We start from the raw sequence: 23,955 nt of genomic DNA on the forward strand, positions 1-23,955 counted from the left end.
GCTTATGCTTTTACTTTAATTGAACAGAAATATTTGCTGTACACTATCAAAATAAACAAATAACCAAAACCAAAAATCATCATCAACAACAAAACACTTGAAGGTTTATGTATATATGATTGTGTCCACATACTGATTTTTAAAAGAACAGGACTGTGTTTTATGATTCTGCCAGATCTTTTTTTGGCCCAGTTTTTTTTTTCAAATTCATTTCAGGAGAAAGACTTCTTGGCTTTGATGAACTTTGACAGATGGACAATGCAGTGGGGCAAAGTAAAATTAAGCCTAAAGTAGCCCTCATTTTATGAGAAAACATGGACATTTGAAGAACTCCTTTCAATAGAAATATTCATCACTCAAACCCTACCACCTACCCCTGCCAAAAAAAAAAGGTCATCCAACACAAGAAGCACTTGAAAAGAGACCATAGATAGATATGCAAAGAAGGTTTTGCTATACTTGGGACAAATTATAAATCTACATAGTAATTTAGGATTGGGTCAACTAAAATGTTGATCCTGGAATAATGAGATTTTTAAGTATCAATATCCAGAAATAGAAAAGCAGCACAAATAACAGCAAGAAGCCAGGTGCCATGACACGCACCTGTATTTCCAGTGGCTCAGGAGGCTGAGGCAGGAGGATCGAGAGTTCAAAGCCAGCCTCAACAAAAGTGAGGCACAAAACAACTTAGGGAGACTCTTTCTCTAAATAAAATACAAAATAGGGCTGGGGATGTGGTATCCCCCCAAAAAAATAACAAGAAAAGTGATATTTGACCTCCAGCCCAAACCCACTGGTATATCCCAATACAATGGTCAGTTATTTCATGAAGTCCTCCTGATCTGAACCAAAAGGAAATAATTATTTTCATGATGAAGAAGTTGAAGTACTTACCTTCTTTACCTCATATGTCATAGGCAAATTCTATAGCTTTGGAATAGCACAACTGCTCTTCCTTCAACTATAGAAGGCATACTCAACTTCTTGTCTAACTGTGTTCCCCACAGAGGATCACATTTTGTGCATTGCATACTCTAATAGTGTTAAGATACTAGTATTTTAGGATTGGGAAAGTACACAGATACACAGTGAAATTGTTTTTGTAAATAGATTAATGAGTAATGCCCTCATCAACGTGTGTGTGTGTAAGAGTAATACAAAGCATCATTGCACTGTGGAAGTGACTCAGACCATTATCAATCTTGGGAATATTTTTTTGCTCTTAATTCAAGTTACTGAATAAAAAAGATTTAAAGCCTAATCCTAATTTTAACCAAGCTATAAGACTGTGAATCAAAGGTGTTATAATTAGTGAAGAATAAGTCAAAGAGAACAGAAGGCTTTGCTTGCTATAGCAAAGGAGTCAGTCACAACCATTGGTAGTGTTTTGGCAGAAACTCAAAACCAGAAATAATAATAATAAATTGTATGATGATAAAGCAGGAAGTCTTCAGAAGGACCTGATTGGAGGGTGAGTGAAGAAGATACATGTGAGCTAAGTAGTAGGACTCCCTAACTGATTGGTTAACTATGCATGGCTTTTTCTGGTTGGTTCTAATTTGGAAGTAGAGACAAAAATTATGGTCATTGTCAATTATTCACTGAGCCATGACCACTTTGCACCAATTGTTATAGGTGTTAATAGTTGGCTGGACTGGTTTCCTGGCTAGTTGCTGTAATTTCTATGTCATAGTTATATTTTTATTATCTGTCCTTGTAATTGTCTGTACATTCAGTTTCACAGTAGCTGAGATAGCAGTGCCCCAAAAGTCTAGAGATGATCTGTTCAACCTCAGAGGTCCATCCACAGTCCCACATTTACTTGATGGTACTGTCCTCCTTGGAGAGAAGGCAATAAAGGAAGGAAATAAATCTCAAAATAAGATTATAAGTAAGTAAGTAAGCAAATAAATAAATAAATAAATTTATGCATCCCCTGAACATAATGAGTGTTTTTCAGCTAAAATAAATGTCAACATTAAATCTGAACTAGAGTCTTCCTCGATGGTCTCCTTCCTCTTGTCTGAAGAACTGGCATCCAGAGAAAGGTCTCAAAACCCTGGAGAAGCCAGAGGATCTAAATGCCGATGTTAATGATAATATCCTGTTAAGGAAGCCCTTTGCAATTTCAGTTGTGAATATATTGCTTGAATTAGGTGATTTCTTAACTCCTTTAATCCTGAATTCGTAAGTGAATTTGGAGATGATCAGTAATATTACATACAGACTCTTTAAAAATTGTGGAAACTGATTAATCATTTTCCTCATTTAAAATAACTTAATAGAAATAAATGCTGCAATAAGACAGCACAAGCTAATAGAATATTATATACCATCATTTTTCTTAATGCATTAATATTAACTGTGCATGATGATATGAGTCTTTGAATATTAGTTAGTTAGGTATATAATTTTTCATAATACATGTGGAACATGCAAATCATTTCAAAGTAATGGGTCTCCTGGGGGTGAAGAGCACACTCATCATTTTAATAGTAAAATAGTGAAAAAATGCTTGAAAAATAAACTTCAATGTCCCTTGTCATTCTACAATTACATGTGTATAGCAGATTCATGATAAAAATAATTTATTTAAATATGGCATAAGGAGAATCATCTTTAGTAGGATTTGTTTAACATAATTAAGAAATGCAGTTATAATTCTAAAGTAATATTATCAAGCCAAACACATAAATTCCAGTTTTCATTTGTAAAATCTGAATTTGTAGTGAGTCTAAATTAAAAATATACTTCTTAAAAAAGAGTAGGAGAGCATACGCTTTTGAGAGTTATTATAAGTTTTTATATAAAATGGTATGCTATATTTTTCATATAACTTTCATTTAGAAATCTATTTTAATGAATATTTAAGATACATCATTAGTGGTTTTTATTTCAGTTAAAAATGGTTGCTTTAAGGAGTTTATAAATTATCATTCCATGATACTTAAACATTCCTCTTAAACTAAATATTTATTATTGGTTTGCATATTAAACTTTTTGCTCTTAAAATGCAGAGATAATCTATGTTCCTTGCTCTGCTCCCTTAATTTGAAAAGATTATTCACTTTTTAGGGACAAGAACTGTTTCCACATCACAGGGTCAAAGGGAATCAGCTGTGGAACCTGGATCCCAAAAGGGAAAGGACTTTATAGAAACTTTTGGCCGGCAGTTTTTCCAGCTTCATTTTGTTATTTCTGTGATGGACCCATGCAAGTGCAAAGAAATGCTCTTCCTGGAAGCTTTACAAACTGGGAGAACAGAGAATAAAATTTACAAATTCCCACTTCCCACCATTTTAATAGAACATTGCAAGTAACTTTTGAAACCATGTCAGGAAGAATTCAAGGCATAAGAGAGTTGCTTTTGCCAAACTGTGTCCCATTTTTCATTGCAAGACCCAAAAAGATGCCTTCACAGAATAAAGTGACACTTTTCTAGACACCAACTGCAATATCAAGTTGTACATTTTTATTTTACTTCCATATTAAATATATCAATATATTAATAACAACAACAAAAAAACCTTCAAGATAATAATTTCCAAATACGATGAATAAAGGCTGACACAAGCATTGATTACCTTGATTTTGTTAGCTCTGAATATGATCTTAATGAAACCCATTATTTGGGGCAGGCACCGAGGTCCTAGGCTACTTTGTACATATGATTTCAAAATATAGTAATTGAAGGTGATAATTGAAGGTGATAATTGATTCATTATAGGGAACAAGGAGTTATTAAGTGATATAACCTGTTGGTGTGTATTTTACTCTGTTCATATAAACCAGTGAAGCAAGATCAATTTGTTTCTCGGTTGAATTAGTTTTCTTGTGGGCACCTCAAGCATACATTCAAGAACCGCTTCCAAGAAACAAATTTATTTTCATGAAATGATGGTCTTTATTGGCAACATCTAGTTCTTTTAATTTTACAGTTGGTTTCCCAGGTATGATCTCTGTTTTCATGAAGTATGAGAAAAATCCTAGAACAGTTAAATGTGCTTACCATATAGTTTATGAATTAGTTGCTTCTTCAAATTGGCAAAAGATATAGAATAAAATTGGACTTGCAGTAACTCAGTCCTTCTTTTTCTGACTCTCCCTGAACAGTACAATTATTTGCCCTGCATGAATCACAGTTTGATCATGTGGGTATTAAATTGTCACTGGATATATATATATATGTAATATAAATATATATATATAGATATATATATGTAATATAAATATATAGATATATATATAGACAGATAGACATAGATATGGATATAGATATAGATATAGAAAGAAGAAACAGAAATAAGTAAATAATTTAGAGGACCCAAGTTCTGATCCTCCTGCAGCCATTCATTCATGTTGCCTCTTATAGATATCATGTGAATCCCTCAAGCCTTGGGTACACAGTTCATAACAGAGAGGAGCAAACATCCTCTTTAGGACCTATCCATTCTCAAAGGTGTGGTGAGGCTTGTATAACCTAGAGACAGAAATATACTTTGAAAATGTAGAGTTTGCCCTGCATGTTTAAGAGAGTACTATTTTTCACTTTGTTCTTGTGCGGACGAAACAAGATGCATTAGTTGTATTTGGTGTTTCTAACAGGGAAAATATCACATTTTGGTGCCTTTATGCTGCATTTGATGGAAGGAAGGAACACAGGTGCATTTTAAATGACTCTTCCAGCTCTGCCCAGAGGGGCTTGCTCAGCCCAGGAGGGACTGCCATTAGTGAGTAAGTGAGAAGTGACATGTTCTGTCTCTCAAAGGGTTTCTTCATGTCCACTTTGGTAGCTCTCATTACATTTCCTGAATCCATTAAGGCAGAAACAAGGTTACCCAGTGAAATATTTTCATGACTAAAGAGGACATGCATCTCTCTAATCAGTGACAGAACATCTCCTCTGACAAGACTGAGTGATACTGTGTGCTCTGGTCCCCCTTAGCCACCAAGAGGGAATACAGCTCACAAAGACATACAACAGTCTCATTAAATTTCCACTGGCTGATTTATCAGTGCTCCAGTGAAAATAATTACTCTGAATATGTTTAATGTAATAAGTACATCAAATGAAATCTTACCTTATACTGTGTGGCTATCTGATCCATCATGACAAAACTTTTTTCCATTGGAATGTGTTCTATCTGACCACCAGCAAAAAGAATATTCTGAATCTTGAATTTTGGGTTTCTGTGTGACCTCGATGCTGATAAATGCAAGCTGAATTGTTTTATGCCAACACAAAAGGTTTCTGTAGATTTGTGTTATTTAGGTGGATTAATGGAGAATATTGTCCAGTATGTTTTTACTCATGAATCAAATAGTTGCTCTTGGTAAGAACAGGGACTTGATCCCAAGCAGCAGGTCTACCTATCCCCATATGGTTCTTTCTTAGCCTTGGGTTTTCCCTAAGTGTCCTGGACTAGAAAACATTACTAGAAAACATCAACACTGTTTTTCTTTCTCTCAGTGGTCATATTAATTTTCCTGATTAGGCATATTAATATTTTGTTCCATAGAAAAGAGAATTTCCTGGCATAAGGGAAAAAATATCAGGATTATAATTACTTCTATGTAGGTTCACTCATTCTGGTAACACAAGTCCTCTTTCTGATCCTTGGCCATGAATGTTCCTCTGAGTAAATAGACTTGAAACTAACTTAGCACCATGCTATTACTATTCAAATTTCTTCCTTCCAATCTTCACTACAGTTTATTTTATTTTCATAGTGTGTGGACTTTTAAAAATGACATCCTTAAAATATAGTGCTGCTTTCTCAAAATTGTGGTGTCTTTGAATGCACACTGCCATAAATAAACTTGGTGGTTAAACTTCTGTGTTTTAAACTTTTGCCTTTTTATCTCTGTCACTGTGAAAAGCCTATCTGACCTGCCTTCCCCTGTGCCTATGATAAAATTCTTATGTGGTAGTCATCAGTCTTGTATTCTCCTTTCTTTTCTAGCCATTTAGTTTTAATTTCCCAATTTCAGACAACCACTACTTTGGGAGTTGTGATCCGCCTGCCTTTGGTGTGTTCCCTTGGTCTCCAGGAATGGGAGCTGAAGGAGTGTGGTACTCAGGAAGCCACTCTGCAAGCCTGTTGATATTCAAGCCACCTTAGTCCCACCCCTTTCTGATATTCTTGCTTGAGGAATAATTATAGTTGCTCTTCACTCCTTACTTTTTACACTTTTTGCTAAACCCAATGTGTGACCCAATTAGCTTAATCTACTTTCATATCTATCATTCTCATTATTTCTTGATTTTGATCATTGCTCCTAATTGATCAACAGAGTTTATGCATGCCCATCTCTTTCAAACTCCTGTGGCTGCAAAGTCTCTGTCACTTTCTATATTTATTTCCAGGTTCTCTTTTGCCTTAGCACATTTGTCAAAATCTAATATTGCAAGAGCAAATGTAAAATAGATACAATGCTTTAACCCTTACCTTTCAATACTCAATAATTAAACTGTTCATATAAGAACTGTTCCCATACAAATGGGTCATTATTTTTCCATCATACTTTTAGGATCTAAACTCAAAATTTATATATTTTTAAGCTATAAAATAGCTGAGTATTCTTGGAATATTCTAATAACTACAACAAATTTCTTATTTCTAAATGAGACATTCTCAATAATAAAGCATCTCCCAAGCAGCACATGGCTTATATCACATTATCACAAATATCTAAACTTGAAAGTACTAGAGATTTTGTAAAATGAGAAGCTGCCATGAACACCAAATATCTATTGACACTGTGAAAACAAAAGCTAGGCTATTCCTTTGTTATGTGTTATGAAACCTTGCATATTTTATAAAGAACAGAGAAGAATAATACATATTTTTTCTGAAAACACAAATAGAATGCACAAGTAATTAGAGGACATGAATGATAGACTGGTCGATATGGTCCATGAAATTGTCTTGGAGAGAACTAAGGCTTAGTGTCTTCCTTTCTTCAAATCTCTACCATCTCTTTTTCCTTCATCCTCCAAAGTTTTCATTAGTATAAAATACATTTAAAAATATGTGACTAATTGAGTGAATAGAAAAATGTTATTTACAATATTATCCTTAAGTTTCCAAGAAAGAACATGAAGTAGTCACTTATTTATAGATTTCAGACCACTAGGTCATTTTCTTCATAATCTCCCTCAAAAAGTACATTTTGCAAATTATTTTATATTCTTTCTTTCTCCTATTGTTTAAAATTACAAAAAGAAAAAAATTACTTAACAGAGTGACTAGTATCTCAAAAGCTATGACTGTATTTTCTCTTTTTCATTTCCCCAAACTACTGAGATGCTTTTTTAAGATCACAATTTATACCATAAAAAATAAGATATTCCTGTGATTCAGGGCAACTAGAGCACTTACAAACTGGTGAGGGGAGTGGAAAACAGTATAATTATGTTGCAGTACTGTTTGACAGTTTCTTACAAAGGTAAATTTATATCTATTCTATGACCTATTAAGATAGTCTCAGTTGTACATACAAAAGATAAATGAAAATATATGTCCACACAAAGAATTGTGTCCAAATATTCATGGCAGCTTTATTCATAATAGATACAAACTTTAAACAAATCATGTGAATCAAGAGAAAGATGTATAAATGAACTGTGATATACTCATTCATGGAATACTATCAGACAATAAAAAGAATAAACTACTATAAAAAATGAACTACCAATATACACAATTGATGAACCTTGAAAACTTGAGGCACAAAGAAGACACAAAAAACTACATACTGCATGATTCATTTTTGTGGAGTTGCAGAATAGGTCACCTAATTGCTACCAATAGAAATCCAAATAGTAGTTGTATGAGTGTTGGGTTTCTGTGTGGAGACTAAGAAGGAGAATTTCTAGAGTGGCAGAAATGTTCCCTGAATTCATAGTGATGTTGTTTACATAGCTTTATCTAACCAATAAGATTTCTCAAATCTCATGTACCTCCACACTGAGACACCTTGCATTTAATTTTATGTAAATATACCTAGATTTTTTTAAAAAAAATTAGGCCTGCTCATCATATAATAAATATGGAATCTTTAGGGAAAAATATAAACAAAGTTTAGGCATCAGGGTGAGTACTGTCATTATACATAATAAATATTGTTATTTATGTAATCGACTACAGAATCTAAAAACAATTCAAATGAACTAAAATTAATTAATAGGAATAGAGCTCAAGTATATACTTATCTTTCAAAGTAACCAAAAATAACACTGAAGCAGATTTCAGGTGAAATAAACTACTAAAGAGGATAGATGCTTGGAGAGGAAGTTACCTAATTTCAATGTGGAATAATTTCCCTAGAAACGTTTAGCAGAAAATTTATATTTTATATTTATATTTTGTATTTATATTTTAAATGTGGCAGTTCTTCATAGCCCTTTCCTTCCACCCACAACTGCTTCAGCCTTGTGTGCTCTTGTCAGAACTCACCCCACAGATCATATCCCCCATAACCTCAGGCAAGGCATTTTCTTTGCCTCTTCTCCACCCCTATCAAGAGTTCTCAGTTCAATTTTCTTATAATCTTGCTTTTATGGTAAGTAAATATGGTCCCAAATTGTAATAGCTTTTAATAGCTTAGTGTGTAGTTAGACACACTAAAGTAGTACCTATTTTCTTGGATAAATGGAGGAGGGAAATGATGGAAGATGACAGAAACCAACCTGTGTGTACCTGTTAGTGACCAGATAGACTTTGATTTTTCAAACTTAAAACAACTTAAAATGCTTTCTCAATCACTGTATATGGGAAGTGATATTTTCAAATTAAAAGAATTTAGCAAGAGAGAATTAAGTGAGGCAAGACAATACTGCCTTTCTTAAAACTAGGACTCATGGAATTAACTTACTCACTTAAGGTAGATTTAAAGAAGTGACTCCAAACTGTGACTATGCACTCAAGCATATTTTGGTAAAGGTATTAAAGATAAATTCAATTTTAAAAATCCTAGAAATAGTGTGCAATTATCATATTAAATTTGGCTATTGGAGTGTTTTATTTCTGATTTAATACATGTCTCCTTGTTGGGAATGAAGTTTTATCAACTCAAAGTGGTACCACTGGTGAGCTCTTGCAAATTGCCAGCTTCTGTGAGTAGTTACATTGAGCCAATTATTTTTAAGAGGGAAGCTGTATAAAATATTACTCAATGATTGAGTTTTGTTTCCGAACATGGTAATGAAAGGACTGGACTGAAATCTGCATCGAAGTCAAAACCATAATTTCACTCCAGGATATGGGAATTCCTGGACACAGTCAGGCCAACTATTGCTCGGGAACTTCAATTTCATAATCGTATGGACATGCCTATTCCCTGGACCAATGTAATGACCCTAACATATACGGCAGTATATTATTTATCTATTACACCATAACAAATTACCTCAAAACTTCATGACCTAAAGCAGAAAGTTTTTATTCTGTTATAAATTCTTTGGGTCAGAAATTCAAAGAGGCATTTTAATTGGTTGGTCTGTCTCAGAGCCTCTCAAGTTTGCATGCAAGATGTTTGCCAGGACTGCTGTAGTCTGAAAGTTTGATGGGAGCTGGTAGATTTGCCTCTGTGATGACTTTTCACATGGTGGTTGGTGGGAGCCCTCAGTTCCTTATCACACCAACCTCTCCATGGTCATCTTACATGTCCTCATGACAAGGCAGTTGACTTTTCCCTGAGCTAGTAAGACAAGACAGCAAGGAGGAAACCATAATACCTTCCGTGACTTTATCTCAAAAATCACACATTGCCACTTCTGCCACCTCCTATTCATTTTAATCTGGTCAAACACCACAGCTCACACTCAAGGAAAGAGAGAGCAGGATCCACTTTGTGAAGAGACAAGTGTCAAAGAATCTGCTAACATATTTTAAAACCAACACACAATGAGTGACTTCACTCTTCAATAAATTTCTGACATGAAGGGAAAAAAGAGGCTTGTTCTGTTGATCTCCATAAAGCAGTGACCTCTGGGGCGATTAACCAAAAATCTTAAAAAGAAAAAAAACAAAGTCATTCCCAGAACCTATGGGAGAGAAGCAAGGGAGGCAAGCAAGATTAAAATGCACTTGTCTTAGAAGAAAGTTAAAGGGGTTAAAAACATACTTCTAATGCTTATTTTGCATTAATTCTTATTTTTAAAAATCCTACATTAGAATATTATTTATCTTGATAAATAAGTTTATTAACCCCCCTGAAAGTTTGCACTTGAGGCAAATGTCTCACATTCCCTGTTTGTCTCACCCTGTGCTCTTGTACTTCGTGTTCTTCCTACTTTATACATTAGTTGCTAAGGCTAGTTATATCTAGCTGTCAGAAATTAGCAAGAGAGAGCCTTAGTCTTCTGGAAACAGTAGTGGTAACTTAGAAGTGTGAGAAATTGCCTGGTTTGATAACGGAGTCCTGGGTACCAGTCTAGTCCAGTCTAGCCGTGGGACCATAAGAACCTCACCGCCCCTCTCAGTGTCTCAGTTTCTGTGTGGTAAATCTGAAAGGGTAAAACTAGATACTTTCTATGACCCTCAAAAGGGCTAATATTTTAATAGCATTAAGTCTTAGAGTATCAGACGATGTCTTCCCTTTCCTTGAATCTGTCATCTAGAACTGAAGCCCTGCAGTCCATTACTCTTCAGGTTAAAGTTAGTGCCTTTCCTATGTGATTTTTTTTTTAATTTTAATTTGGAATCATTCTTTGTGCAGTCATTTGGCGGATTTGCCAAATCTTGCTCTGGGGTAGTTATCAAGGCATGATGCAGTATTGGTATCATTTTCTATTTTCATTAAGGTGCCCAGAGGAATTCCAGCAATTGATGCCAACAAATTTAAATTATTAATTTTATTATAACAAGAATTCTATAGTGGCAGAGCCACTGAAATGCTTTCTAAAATGGTTTCGAACTAGAAAAATAAAGAAAGAATTTGGACACTTGGGAAATAGTGACAAAATGAGACAGCACTGCTATTGATTTAAAGTCAAAGGGGAGTTTTGTTTTTTTTTTTAAGTTCAGTATTTAGAAGTCATTGGACTTAGATGAGATACTAATGAAAGTACTGAACAACCTCGTAGGTGTGTCAAATGAAGTAGTAATCAAGTAATAAATAGAATGGTGGCATTGCATATAAGTATGTAGAAACTGATCTCATTAATTAATATTCTTTTAATTGATTCTACTTTTTAATTAAAAATTATATTTTCAACATGTCTCATTAAAATCCTACTGTAAGGAATAGATACATAATCAGAGACAAGGGATGAATTCACAGCTCCATTTCTGAATGAACTTGGGTAAATCACAAAAACCAATTTGAAACAGTATTAACCTGAAAAATGAGGACATTAAACCCCCCAGACAGAGATTTTTGTGTGACTCAAATAATGTGTTGTGCATGGAAGCACTGTGCATGGAAGCAAAATGAGACAGCACTGGTATTGATTTAAAGTCAGGTAAACTGTGACATACTCTGCACATACAGAGAATTTATAAATTTGTAGGTATTTGTCACTTTCAATTAATTTTACAGGGAGTTCTATTTTGGTGTTAGGGATGAAAGAATAGTGGAATTCTAACATGACTTTATCCATCAGATGATTCAGAACTGACCCTGAAGAATCCAGGTGTGCATAGATTTTACTATCATTGCAATGCTAGGTGCTCTGCAATAAATAGTAATATTACAGAATATTTGAATAATTCTTGTCTGTACTTGTGTCTTGTTAAACACACAAACAAGAAGAACCTCGGTTAATGAGCCAAACAACACACCAGTCATCACAATTTATTAGGGTCAGCCCATGCCCAATTCTCCACAGTCAACTCCATCCCTGTTTCTGTTTTCTGATCAAAAAACAAAACAAAACAAAACCAGACCCTAACTGTGAATCACTCTGAGGGTACAAAGAGAATTAGTTGAGGGGCAGATCTAGGATGGTCTGGAGTCTTACCTTTGGTGTAAGTCCAAGAAACACACCAATGTGGCTCTTTGGATAAGGAAGTAAAAATCAAACCAAGTATGAATCCAGAATTCTGCTTGATCTTGTAAGAGTCTGACTGGTATGGAGAATATAAACATGTAAACCTAAAGGTTAATCAGAGTATCAGTATGGCAGACACATCTCCACGTGACTTAGGTGGTAAAAGCCATAAAAGCTGTTAGACCACAGTACAGAATGGAGAATGAGCAGGTAAAACATGGCAGAGTAAGAAATGGAAACTCAGTGGGCCAATGCCACCTCCTCTCATGCTTTTTCATCACAAAGAGATTCACATTCAAAGAAAAATTTAGTGAGAACCAGAACTATACTATGGAAAAGGAAAGACAAAAAAACATGAAGTGATGTTCTAATAATATATTTGAATATTTAGTTGTTGTTGGTATTGATTCCGGTTCCAGGTAGATTGAAACAACAAAAGGGTGCCGTGTCTATTGTGCTTACAGGACCAGGCCGTAGTTGCTAATAATAAATTTTCTTTTTTTTAAATTTATTTTTATTGTAAACAAATGGGATACATATTGTTTCTGTTTGTACATGGAGTAACAGCATACCATTTGCATAGTCATACATTTACATAGAGTAATGATGTTTGATTCATTCCGTTATTTTTTTCTTCCCCCCCACCCCCCATCTCTCTTTTCCCTTTATACAGTCCCTCCTTCCTCCATTCTTGCCCCTCTCCCACCCACCATTACATGTCATCATCCGCTTATCAGTGAGATCATGCATCTTTTGGATTTTTGAAATTGGCTTATTGCACTTAACATGATATTCTCCAATTTCATCCATTTGCCTGCAAATGCCATAATTTTATTATTCTTTATAGCTGAGTACTATTCCATTGTATATATATATACCACACTTTCTTTATGCATTCATCAATTGAAGGGGATCTAGGTTGGTTCTATAGTCTGGCTATTGTGAATTGAGCAGCTATGAACATTGATGTGGCTGTATCTCTGTAGTATGCTGATTTTAAGACCTTTGGATATAGGCCAAGTAGTGGGATAGCAGGGTCAAATGGTAGGTCCATTCCAAGTTTTCTAAACAATCCCCACACTGCTTTCCAGAGTGGCTGCACTAATTTGCAGTCCCACCAGCAATGTATTAGTGTACCTTTTTCCCCACATTCTCTCCAACACCTGTTGTTGCTTGTATTCTTGATAATCTCCATCTTAATTGGGGTGAGATGGAATCTTAGTGTAGTTTTGATTTGCATTTCTCTTACTACTAAAGATGGTGAACATTTTTTCATTTTTGTTGATTGCTTGTAGATCTTCTTCTGTGAAGTGTCTGTTCATATCCTTAGCCCATTTGTTGATTGGGTTATTTGTATTCTTGGTGTAGAGTTTTTGGAGTTCTATATATATTCTGGAAATTAGTGCTCTATCTGAAGTATGAGTGGCAAAGTTATTCTCCCACTCTGTAGGCTCTCTTTGCATTGCTGATAGTTTCCTTTGCTGAGAGAAAGCTTTTTAGTTTGAATCTATCCAGTTATCAATTCTTGCTTTTATTTCTTGTGCTATGGGAATCCTGTTAAGGAAGTCTGATCCTAAGCCAACAAGGTGAAGATTTGGACTTACTTTTTCTTCTATAAGATGCAGGGTCTGTGGTCTGATTTCAAGGTCCTTGATCCATTGTGAGTTGAGTTTTGTGCAGGGTGATAGATAGGGGTTTAATTTCATTCTGTTGCATATGGATTTCCAGTTTTCCCAGCACCATTTGTTGAAGAGGCTATCTTTTCTCCATTGCACATTTTTGGCACCTTTGTCCAGTATTAGAAAATTGCATTTATTTGGGTTTGTGTCTGTGTCCTCTATTCTGTACCATTGATCTACCTGTCTATTTTGGTAACAATACCATGCTGTTTTTGTAACTATTGCTTTGTAGCAGAGTTGAAGTTCTGGTATTGCGATACCCCCTGTTTCATTCTTCCTGTTAAGAATTGCTTTAGCTATTCTGGGTTTCTTATTCTTCCAGATGAATTTCATGATTGCTTTCTCTATTTCTGTAAGGTACGTCATTGTGATTTTAGTTGGAATTGCATTGAATCTGTATCGCACTTTTGGTAGTATGGCAATTTTGACAATATTAATTCTGCCTATCCAAGAACATGGGAGATCTTTCCATCTTCTAAAGTCTTCCTTAATTTCTTTCTTCAATGTTTTGTAGTTTTCATTGTAGAGATCTTTTACTTCTTTGGTTAGATTGATGCCCAAGTATTTTATTTTTTTGAAGCTATTGCAAATGGAGTTGTTTTCCTCATTTCCTCATTTGGAAAAACAGGAGACCCAGAATAGGCAGAGCAATCCTTAGTGAGAAGAACCAAGAAGACGGCATCACAATACCAGACCTTAAATTATACTACAGAGCTATAGTAACAAGAACAGTATGGTATTGACAGCAAAACAGACATGAAGACCAAAGGAACAGAATAGGAGACACAGAGACAAACCCATATATATACAGTTATTTTGAACTACACAAAGTCACTATGAACATACTTGGCAGAAAAAGATAGCTTCTGCAACATACGGTGCTGGGAAAGTTGGAAATCCATATGTTGCAAAATGAAATGTACCTCATATCTCACCCTGAGCAAAACTCAAAGTGAATTAAGGATCTAGGCATTAGACCTGAGACCCTGCACTTATTAGAAAAAAGGGTAGGTCCAACTCTCCATTATGTCAACTTAGGAACAGAATTCCTCAACAAGACTTCTAAAGTACAAGAAATAAAATCTAGAATGGGATGGTATCAAACTAAAAAGCTTCATACCAGCCAAGGAAACAACCAAGAGCATGAAGAGAGAGCCTACAAATGGGTGAAAATCTTTGCCACCTGCACCTCAGATAGAGCATTAATCTCAAATATAAACAAAGACCTCAAAAAACTTAATACCAAGGAAACAAATAACCCAGTCAACAAATGGGCAGAGGTACTGAACAAGCATTTCACAGAAGAAGAAATAGGAATGGTCCACAAATACATGAAAAATGTTCAATATCTCTAGCAGTTAGAGAAATGCAAATTCAAACTACACTGAAATTTCATCTCACTCTAGTCAGAATGGCAATTATCAACAATACAAGTAACAATTTATGTCAGTGAGAATATGGGAAAAAGGTACACTCATACATTGCTGATAGAATTGCAAACTGGTGGTGCACCACTCTCAAAAGGTTCCTCAGTAAACTTGGAATGGAACCACTATTAGATGCAGTTAAATCACTCCTTGGCATGTACCCAAAGGGCTTAAAATTAGCATACTACTGTGACACGCCCTCATAAAATTTAAAGCAGTTCAATTCACAATATCTAGGCTATGGAACCAACCTATGTGCCCTTTAAAAATGAATGAATAAAGAAAATGGGGCATATATATACCATGGAATAGTAAGTACTCTGCCATAGAAAAGAATGACTTTATGACTTCTGACAGTAAATGGCTGGATCTGGAGACTTCATGGTAGGTGAAGTAAGCCAATCCACCAAAAATCCAAAGGTCAAATATTCTCTTTGATAAGCAGATGTTAACACACCATAAGAGGTGGAGGGGAAGAATAGAAGTTCAGTGGATTCCACCAAGGGGAATGAAGGGAAGGTTGTGGAGATGGGAATAAAGAAGACAGTAGAAAGAATCAGATACAATTTTCTTATGTTCATATATGAGTACACCACCAGTCAACCTTAACATCATGTACAACCACAAGAATGGTATGCTAATTTGAATGAGTCACACTTCATGAATGTATATATGTCAAAATATACTGTCATGTAAATCTAAAAAGAAGAAATTAAAAATTTTTTAAGTTAAAAAATTTCTATTTTAAAAGAAATTGTTCTGATTTTTCCCAAAATTCTTCATTAATTCCTCAGGTGTTTTTAACATAGTTCTTAGAACAGCACCTTTGAAATCTTTTTTTTCAATCTGATACTTAGGTTATTCAGAGATAGTTTTTACCTTCTATAATTTTCTCCTAAGCAACAATCACATATTTTCTCTTTGTAGCCATAATAATATTGTTGCTGAAAACCATTTAATATATAAAATTTATTGTAGATTTGCTGTACTCTTTAACTTTATTAGAAAATTTTCAATCATTTTTCCAAAATTTCCTGAAAAGTGGTTCCAAATGTCATTTGAGATTCCAGGAAGCTTTCCCATTAGCGCATCACGAGAATTCCTGGTTAAGCCACATCTTCACCAACACTTCCTATGATTTACCTATTGTGTTATATCCTTTCTGGTGTGAGAATAATGGAAGTTCTTGTGGATTTACTTTTCTTTTCCCACATGACTAATGAAGTTAAGGAAATTCATTTTTATTTTTGGAGGAAATCATTTTGATATCTGTTATGTGGTATAGTTTTGGCACTGTTTTGATTTTTGCATTTAGTCATCTGTTCAGGTTTATTAATCTGGTTGGTTTTACTATGGATATATGTATATATATATATATATATATATATATACATATATTTACTTGTTTGTAAAAATATGTATATATATACAAAGAATATTTCTAGCTTGCTTTCTCACTCTATAATTTGAAATATCACTATAGCTCAATATATTATTTGCCTCCTTAGTGACTAAAATTTATGGAGTTTAATTTAAGAAATTTCATGCCTATTAAGTTTTTAAAATAACCTGAGTTTATATTTTGATTCTAACTTTCATATTGACTTTATTTTTGGTGACTAACTTTACATTTATAAAATTATGCATTTCTGAAATACTAAGTATAATGGCACTTTTTCCTGTTGTCACTTTCTTTGAAATGTTATAACTTTAAAAAATTTAATTCCATTAATGAAACCTGTATTTTGCATATTATTTAGATTCTATTTATTTTAAACCCTCACTGTTGCTGTACAGTCAATTCCAAACATTACATGTAATCACCCATAAACTTAACATTTACCTTCCTGTTTGCTTTCTTTCTTATCTGAATTGATATTCTCTGTTGCCATGTTTTCCTCTTTGGACTTTTTAAAAACATGCACAGTGTGGAGTATGTTGATTTTTTATTTATAGACTATTCACATTTTATGTTTACTTATGTCAGTATTATCACCAACCAAAGCATGATCTTTTCCCACACTCCTAACTGTGCCTTCATGAACATAATAACTTAGATGTACCTATTGTTAAATCTTATACAAATGAAATGTTGAAACTGTACATTTTTGTGTCTTCTTTTAATGTATAATGTTAGTACAATGTATCTACATTATTGTGTATATCAGTATTTTATTTTTATAATTCTGTATAATATGGCCACTTTGTGAATATATGAAAACATATTCATTCAATAATGGATAATTTTTATTAGTTTTAAATATTGTGAATAAGACTCTTAAGAGCAAGGCTTCTTTTCTCCTTTTGAGTATGTTTGTTGATGTCATTGGTTTAGGAAAAATGTAGTCAGTTTGTCTTAATGTATTCAAAATCTGCTTTCTATCCGTTCTCTCATCTTCCTTTCGGAATTTAACTAAATGTTTTTCACAATATGTGATATAGTTTGGGTTTCTTTGACCCAGTTTTGTATTTTTTCTTCTCTCTGTGCCTCAGTTTAGATGATTTATATTGATGTGTGTTGGAGTGCATCAATACTGCTTTTACTTTCTCTGACACTCTCTTACTTTCAGAAGTTCTTATTTACAGTTTGTATGATTTTTTTGACACACAATTTCATGTTTCCCATTCCACACATTTAAATTTTCCTTAAATTACTTCTCCTTAAACAATTTTTCCAACTCTTTATTTTCTTCTATATATTAATTATGCAACTGGTCGAAGCCTTTTCTAACTCCAGCATGCAGGCATTCTGGAGTGCTTGTAAAGTGTATTTCCTGTGTTTTCTCTCTCATGGGTTATTTCCCCACGCATGAAAGTAACACAGAACCTGAAGAAGACATTATGTTTTTCAAGGAAGGGCTTCACATTCCCTGATAGGTAGAAATTTAATTACTAATTGTTCAGGCTTTCAGGGGCTCAGTATCTGAACTCATATTGCTTCCACTTGTCCCTATTTCTGAGTTTCTTAGGATCAGAAGTTTTTGGCTTTTGATTAAGAAGCTGACCTCCCTCTGTCTCTGTCTCTCTCACTCTCTTCAGCCCTTAAACAGGTCTGGGGACTGAATTTCCAAACTTTGGAGCAGTGGCCTCATTTCTCTTCCCTGTGTCTCTCGGTGTTCAGGCCACTGGCTGCATTTGGTGCAGGCCTCTAGGTGGTGGGACATTGTCAACAGAGCACCTGGACACTGAGAAAGACCACGCTGTCCTTCAACTTAGTTTGGAGACTTCAGAGCAGTTCTCGCATTTGTGATTTATTTGTGCATGAGAGCTATACATGATAGTGGGGTTTGTTCTGATACACTCACGCAGACATGGAAAATAATTGCTCCATTTCAGGCCCACTACTTGCCCTTCTCTTTCTTTTCTCTCTCCCCCTGTTCCCCTTCCTCTGTTCTACTGGTCTTCCTTTCTATTGATTCATTGTTTTTGTAATGAGTGCTTTATAGATATATACAAAGGTGAAATGCACTCTGGTGTGTTCATATCTGTTTGTACCATAATTTAGTCCATTTCATTCCACTGTTCCTCTCATTTTCTATCTGTTCCTCCTCCCACCCCCTCCGTCTCTCCCTATACTGCACTGATCTCCCTTATATTTTCACTTGTGTTTTTTGAAAGAAATTTCTTACCCTCTCTACCTGGTGTGCAGAGGGGAAAATGTCATTTATATTTACTGCTGGTTCTTCCCTCTAGCAAGTCTTATCTTCTAGGCACAGCTGGAGTGCACTTTATAGACAGTCTTTGTGGCCTGAGCCAGTCATTTATATTCCTCCCACAAAAAAATTCTCATGGAAAAAAAACAGCTCTGTGTTTAAGTCAGGATGGAATCCAATTCATCTCCCCATCCTACATAACAGCTCAAAACTCCTCTCTGGTTTCCTTTCCCAGAGAACGCACAGGGCAAGTGCTCAAATCGGTAGTCCACCCAGGTCACATTCTCTATCATCTGCATTATTTTGGACACTACCAAAGCTCTTCTCTGCTCTTCTAAAGTTGTTCACTTGAGTCCGTCATTGATCCATTCTTCTTTCCTCCTTCCCTCCTTTCTTTTGTCTATCATCCCTCATGTCTCATTTCTACCCATATCATGCTATCATATCGTTCTACTTGTCTATTTATTTGTCTGTCTGTATGTATGTCACTTCATTTAGTCTCCAGGCCTATTCAGGCCAGATTTCACCTAATGTCCTGAAGGGAAAATTCAGCCACGTGGGGTCAAACCTAGGAAGCTTCTGCCAACTGCTCTACTGAATTCCTCTGAACTCTGGCAGAGCACTCATGAATGGCATTGCTGTTTTTATCAATGTTCCCTGAGTCACGGTGATAAAAAGCTATCTCATTCCTCCATGGTCACACCTTCTGAAGTACTCGCTACACGCATGCTCTTTTTCCATAGCAGGCATTCACTCCTTTCCTAGGGATGATTTCTGCAGGTTGAATTTTGATTTTCTCCTTATTTTTGTAGAGAAAATAGTTTGGGTCACAAATGATTCCATCCACCCAGAAAAAAAAAAAATGTTCTTGTCACTTTACAAGCACTTTGTCCCATATTTTCCTAACCTTGGAAATTTCAAAACATTTTGATTTTACAGAAGATGTTTTTAAATCAATAAAAGAGTTAAGTATATTTTGATTACTCATATTCTTACCTAAAGCCACCACCTGCAATAGTTATAATTGCCTTATTACATTCTCAACCTCTTTATTAACCTCTAGACTATTAACTGTGTACACACACAAATATACATATATATGTATGTATATGTATGTATATATATACTTTATGTATATATAACAATAATAATATAATGTTCTATTCTAGTAAGTAATACATGTCAATACTTTCTCAAACTTAATATCTAATACAAAGTAGTACTTTGATCTTCTTAAGGTGATTTGCAATTCTTGTTCACTATGTTGTATTATTTTTTATTTGCAATTTTTGATTATAGTGTAACTTAAATATATAAATTTTGTGAGCTTCACAGAATTGTGCATTTTGCATATTTTCCCACCTTACATACTTCAGCTTTTAATTGATAATAAAGTCAGTGAAATCTATTGATACATAGTGATCTACCCACCAACTAACAAAGGTGTATGGTGATTTAATTATTTCTTTTTTTCAAGTAAAACATTGAGTTTAACAAATTTACCTTCATTGTCCAAGGATATAGGACTTGTACAACTAATTCTCTGATTTGTTTTATAAACTTTAGATGTTTTCCTTATGTCATATTTGTTCATCTGCTGAAAATATCTTAGAATCATCTTTGATTCTTTTCATCCAAACGTCCTGCAAAGTGCTTCTCACAAGTTTTGCTATAACGACCTTGCAACATGGCAGTGAAAACTTAGCTGAATTTCTGTGCCACCTCTTTTGGGGCTTTTATCTCTACTCTTGCCATTCTGTGGCATTTATACTAACACACACCATGATTCATTTATTATTGAGTCAGGCTGACTTTCCAATATGTATATTGGGACATTTGTCTTTCTCCTCATGCAGATCCCACATCCCCATGCATTCTCCACTATACAACATCTGATCTGACAGACTTAAAATGTGCTTTCTGTTCTCTCTTTGCTGCATGTCCAAACTTTTCCCCATTTCTTGACTAATGCAGGACATCTTTCACCTCTTAGACTCTATTCACCATTGCACACTCTTCCCCAAAATCTCCTCTGTTAGAAGTTGTAATGATACCACATTCTTACCGTTTTCCTTTTTCCCTCCTGAATATTTTATTATTGCTGGGTCACAATTCCAAAATACTGATCAACAAATTCCTTTGATAACAAAACCCAAATTCACAAATACGATCATTTTTCAGATACAAATTTCTTATCAAAGTGACACAGGTTCAAAATCACTATGAACCATTTCTCAAATAACAAAACCAAACCCTATAAATCTAATGATTTGTCAGGTTCTCTTTATGATTCTCATGAAAGAGCTCTAAAATGTATAACATTTTCTCTATTAATCACCAATAATAACTTTTATATGTCTCAAAGTTTTGTTTTGTTCCCCCCCCCACCAGATCATTTGTTTCTTTGACTTCCAATAGGTTGATAAAAATGACAAAATGAAAACATTTCCTAAAGCATTTCATTTGGGACTTCATTTATTAACCATTGAGACAGTGTTAAAACATGATACCCCTCTAAAGGTACTTGATACATCTGGTCCTGTACAGCCTGCCATTCTTATTGTCTATTGCATTTAAAAACAAATTCTTTTTTAGAGTCAAAAATCTTCAAATATTGCTTATTTCTCATTTACCAGGTACCCCTATGCTTTGTTCCTACAATACCTATGATTCTATTGCTCAAATCTCTATATTTGTGGGATGCAGTGTAACTAGAACAGTAAAGGTACTCAAAAGAAATATGTTGAATAAGTAAACTACAAATAGAGTCATATTTCTATCATCATTTTAGACTTCTATTATGAATAATAATATTAATATAAAAGGGAAAATATAAAACTTTATTTGAATAATGACATTTTTAAAATGAATAATGTGGTTTGAGCTAAGAAAATCATGAAAATGAAACATTTTAATTCTTCTCTGAAACACCAATATGTTTGAGAAATCCCTGTGGAAAGCCATCCTTATTTAGCAAAATCAGACTAGGTTGAACCATGGGACACAGAGGCCTGGCTTCTAGGAACTGCCAGGAAGCATGTGGCGCTGTGTAGGAGTGGATCCCTGTCTCCTTCTGGAATATTCCCCCTTAAGAGAATGACTTCCCTAACTGCACCCTATCCTATCCAGCACAGAAGCTATTCCTCGTCCTTGACCACTTTACCTGGATACTGTAAATAAAAGAGTGTTGAGCAAGTTGTTGTTGTTAGAGGCCGGAGCTGGTATGGCTAGACCTGTCATGCCCCCTCACATTTAAAAGAGTATTGGCTCTTGTGTGTCTACTGAGAAGATAAGATTTTTGGGTAATTGAGTGATATACTGGCAACATCATCCTCCAGCAGTTAACCTTTTTGCATCCATGTGGGACATGGCAGAGAGGACCCCCACACCCTATTATTAGTATATCTTTTTATATGAATCACTATCAGATTCTTTTAAAATGATGGTGAGCACCATCAGATTAGCATGAGAGTTTATTAGAAACACTCTTCAGCTTAGGAAGTGGGAAGCTACTACACTCCACAAAAAATGAATGGCTCAGTAGAGTGAATTTTCAATCTTCAGGTCAAATTCAAATTTCTGTCCCAAGTAGCTTAATAATATCTCTGTTCTAGTTTTGTTTGAGATGCTAGATACAACTTTAAACAAAGTCTCTTTGGAAGGCAACGTTAGGTCAGCAAGTCCACAATCAGGATGGAGTCAAGTGGGGTTTCTCTTCCACAGAAATGATTTTTTTGCTGCATCTTTCACATCCTTATTCCTCATGCTATAAATGAGTGGGTTCAGCATGGGGATCACCAAGGTGTAAAACACAGCAGACACTTTCTCCTGTTCCAAGGAATACTGTGAGCTTGGCTGGATGTAGCTGAAGGTCACAGATCCATAGAATAAGGTCACAGCAGACAGGTGGGAGACAAAGGTGGAGAAGGCTTTGCACCTCCCCTCAACAGAGCGGATTCTCTGGATGGCAACAATGATGTGCACATAGGAGACCAGGAAGATGATGAAAGTGACCACTGCAATGATCCCAGAAAAGACCAAGAGCAGCATCTCATTGGTACGGGCATCAGAGCAGGAAAGCCTCAGGAGAGGAGGGTTGTCACAGAAGTAATGATCCACAACGTTAGGACCACAGAAGTCTAGTCGGAGCAAACCTATGGTGTGTGTCAGTGAATTAATGAGACCACACAAGTAAGATGCAAGGACCATCTGAATACAAACGCTTTGGGTCATAATGACTGTATACATCAAGGGATTGGCTATTGTCACATACCTGTCATAAGCTATCATAGACAAAAGCATGCCCTCTGTGGTCACATACACTGCAAAAAAGAAGCTCTGTAGAACATAGCCAGAAAATGTACTGGACTTATGTTTGGAAAGGAGGTTGACCAGCATCTTAGGAGCAAAAACTGTGGAGTAGCAGATATCACAAAATGAAAGATTGCTAAGGAAGAAGTACATTGGAGTGTGAAACTGGTGTTTAACCTGATTAAGACAATCATCCCCCAATTACCTGTCAGAGTGATGAGATAAATCAGGGCAAAGAGTAAGAAGAGAGGGATCTGCAAGATAGGATTTTTCATTAACCCTACCAGAAGGAATTCCTCCACCCCTGAATGATTCCAGCCTCCCATGCATTCAGATGGATATGGCTCCTTAGTAGCAGAACAAGAAGATGTCACTTAGATGAAGAAAAAAAATGACCTCCATAATCCAGTATCCATCAGACATGAGATAATTAGGGTACTCTGTACATAGATGAAGAAAAGAGATTGACTTCAGCAGTGCATTGTAAGTGTGTTAGGCAACCTGTATAGTATGGCTCAAAATTTCAGTATTTCCAATTATTTATTTATCTTTATGTGGTGCTGATACTTGAACCCAGGGCCTCATGAGTCCTAGGCAAACACTTTACCACTCAGCTGCAACCCCAGTCCTCATTATTTTATTCTCCACTTATCAATTTCCACATCAAAGATGAGAAGAAACCATTTTATCTCAAAAATCATTAATAGGTATACTTGACATTCATACCCAGATCCTGGATACCAAATTTCTGTCCCCTTCTGTGACATATGCCTACTCTCATCTTTCATGGGCAAGATTCAGAGAAAACAAATCTTTCCTTTTCCTATTCCTCTGATTTCCACAATCCCACAGAGCCTTCCTTCCCATAACTCAAAACACAGACTTCT

At 35.2% G+C, this 23,955-nt stretch overlaps 1 protein-coding gene across 1 annotated transcript; it reads right to left on the reverse strand.

Annotated features, from left to right (window-relative positions):
* Nucleotides 1-22,456: 22,456 nt before the first annotated feature.
* LOC124960332 (olfactory receptor 1052-like) lies at nt 22,457-23,394 on the reverse strand. Its single transcript, XM_047519054.1, is given in 2 exon segments — nt 22,457-23,238; nt 23,241-23,394. Coding segments are annotated over 2 exon segments (936 nt in total).
* Nucleotides 23,395-23,955: the final 561 nt, after the last annotated feature.

The sequence above is a fragment of the Sciurus carolinensis genome, chromosome 11 (genome assembly GCF_902686445.1).
Source record: "Sciurus carolinensis chromosome 11, mSciCar1.2, whole genome shotgun sequence".
NCBI classification, from domain to species: Eukaryota; Metazoa; Chordata; class Mammalia; order Rodentia; family Sciuridae; genus Sciurus; species Sciurus carolinensis.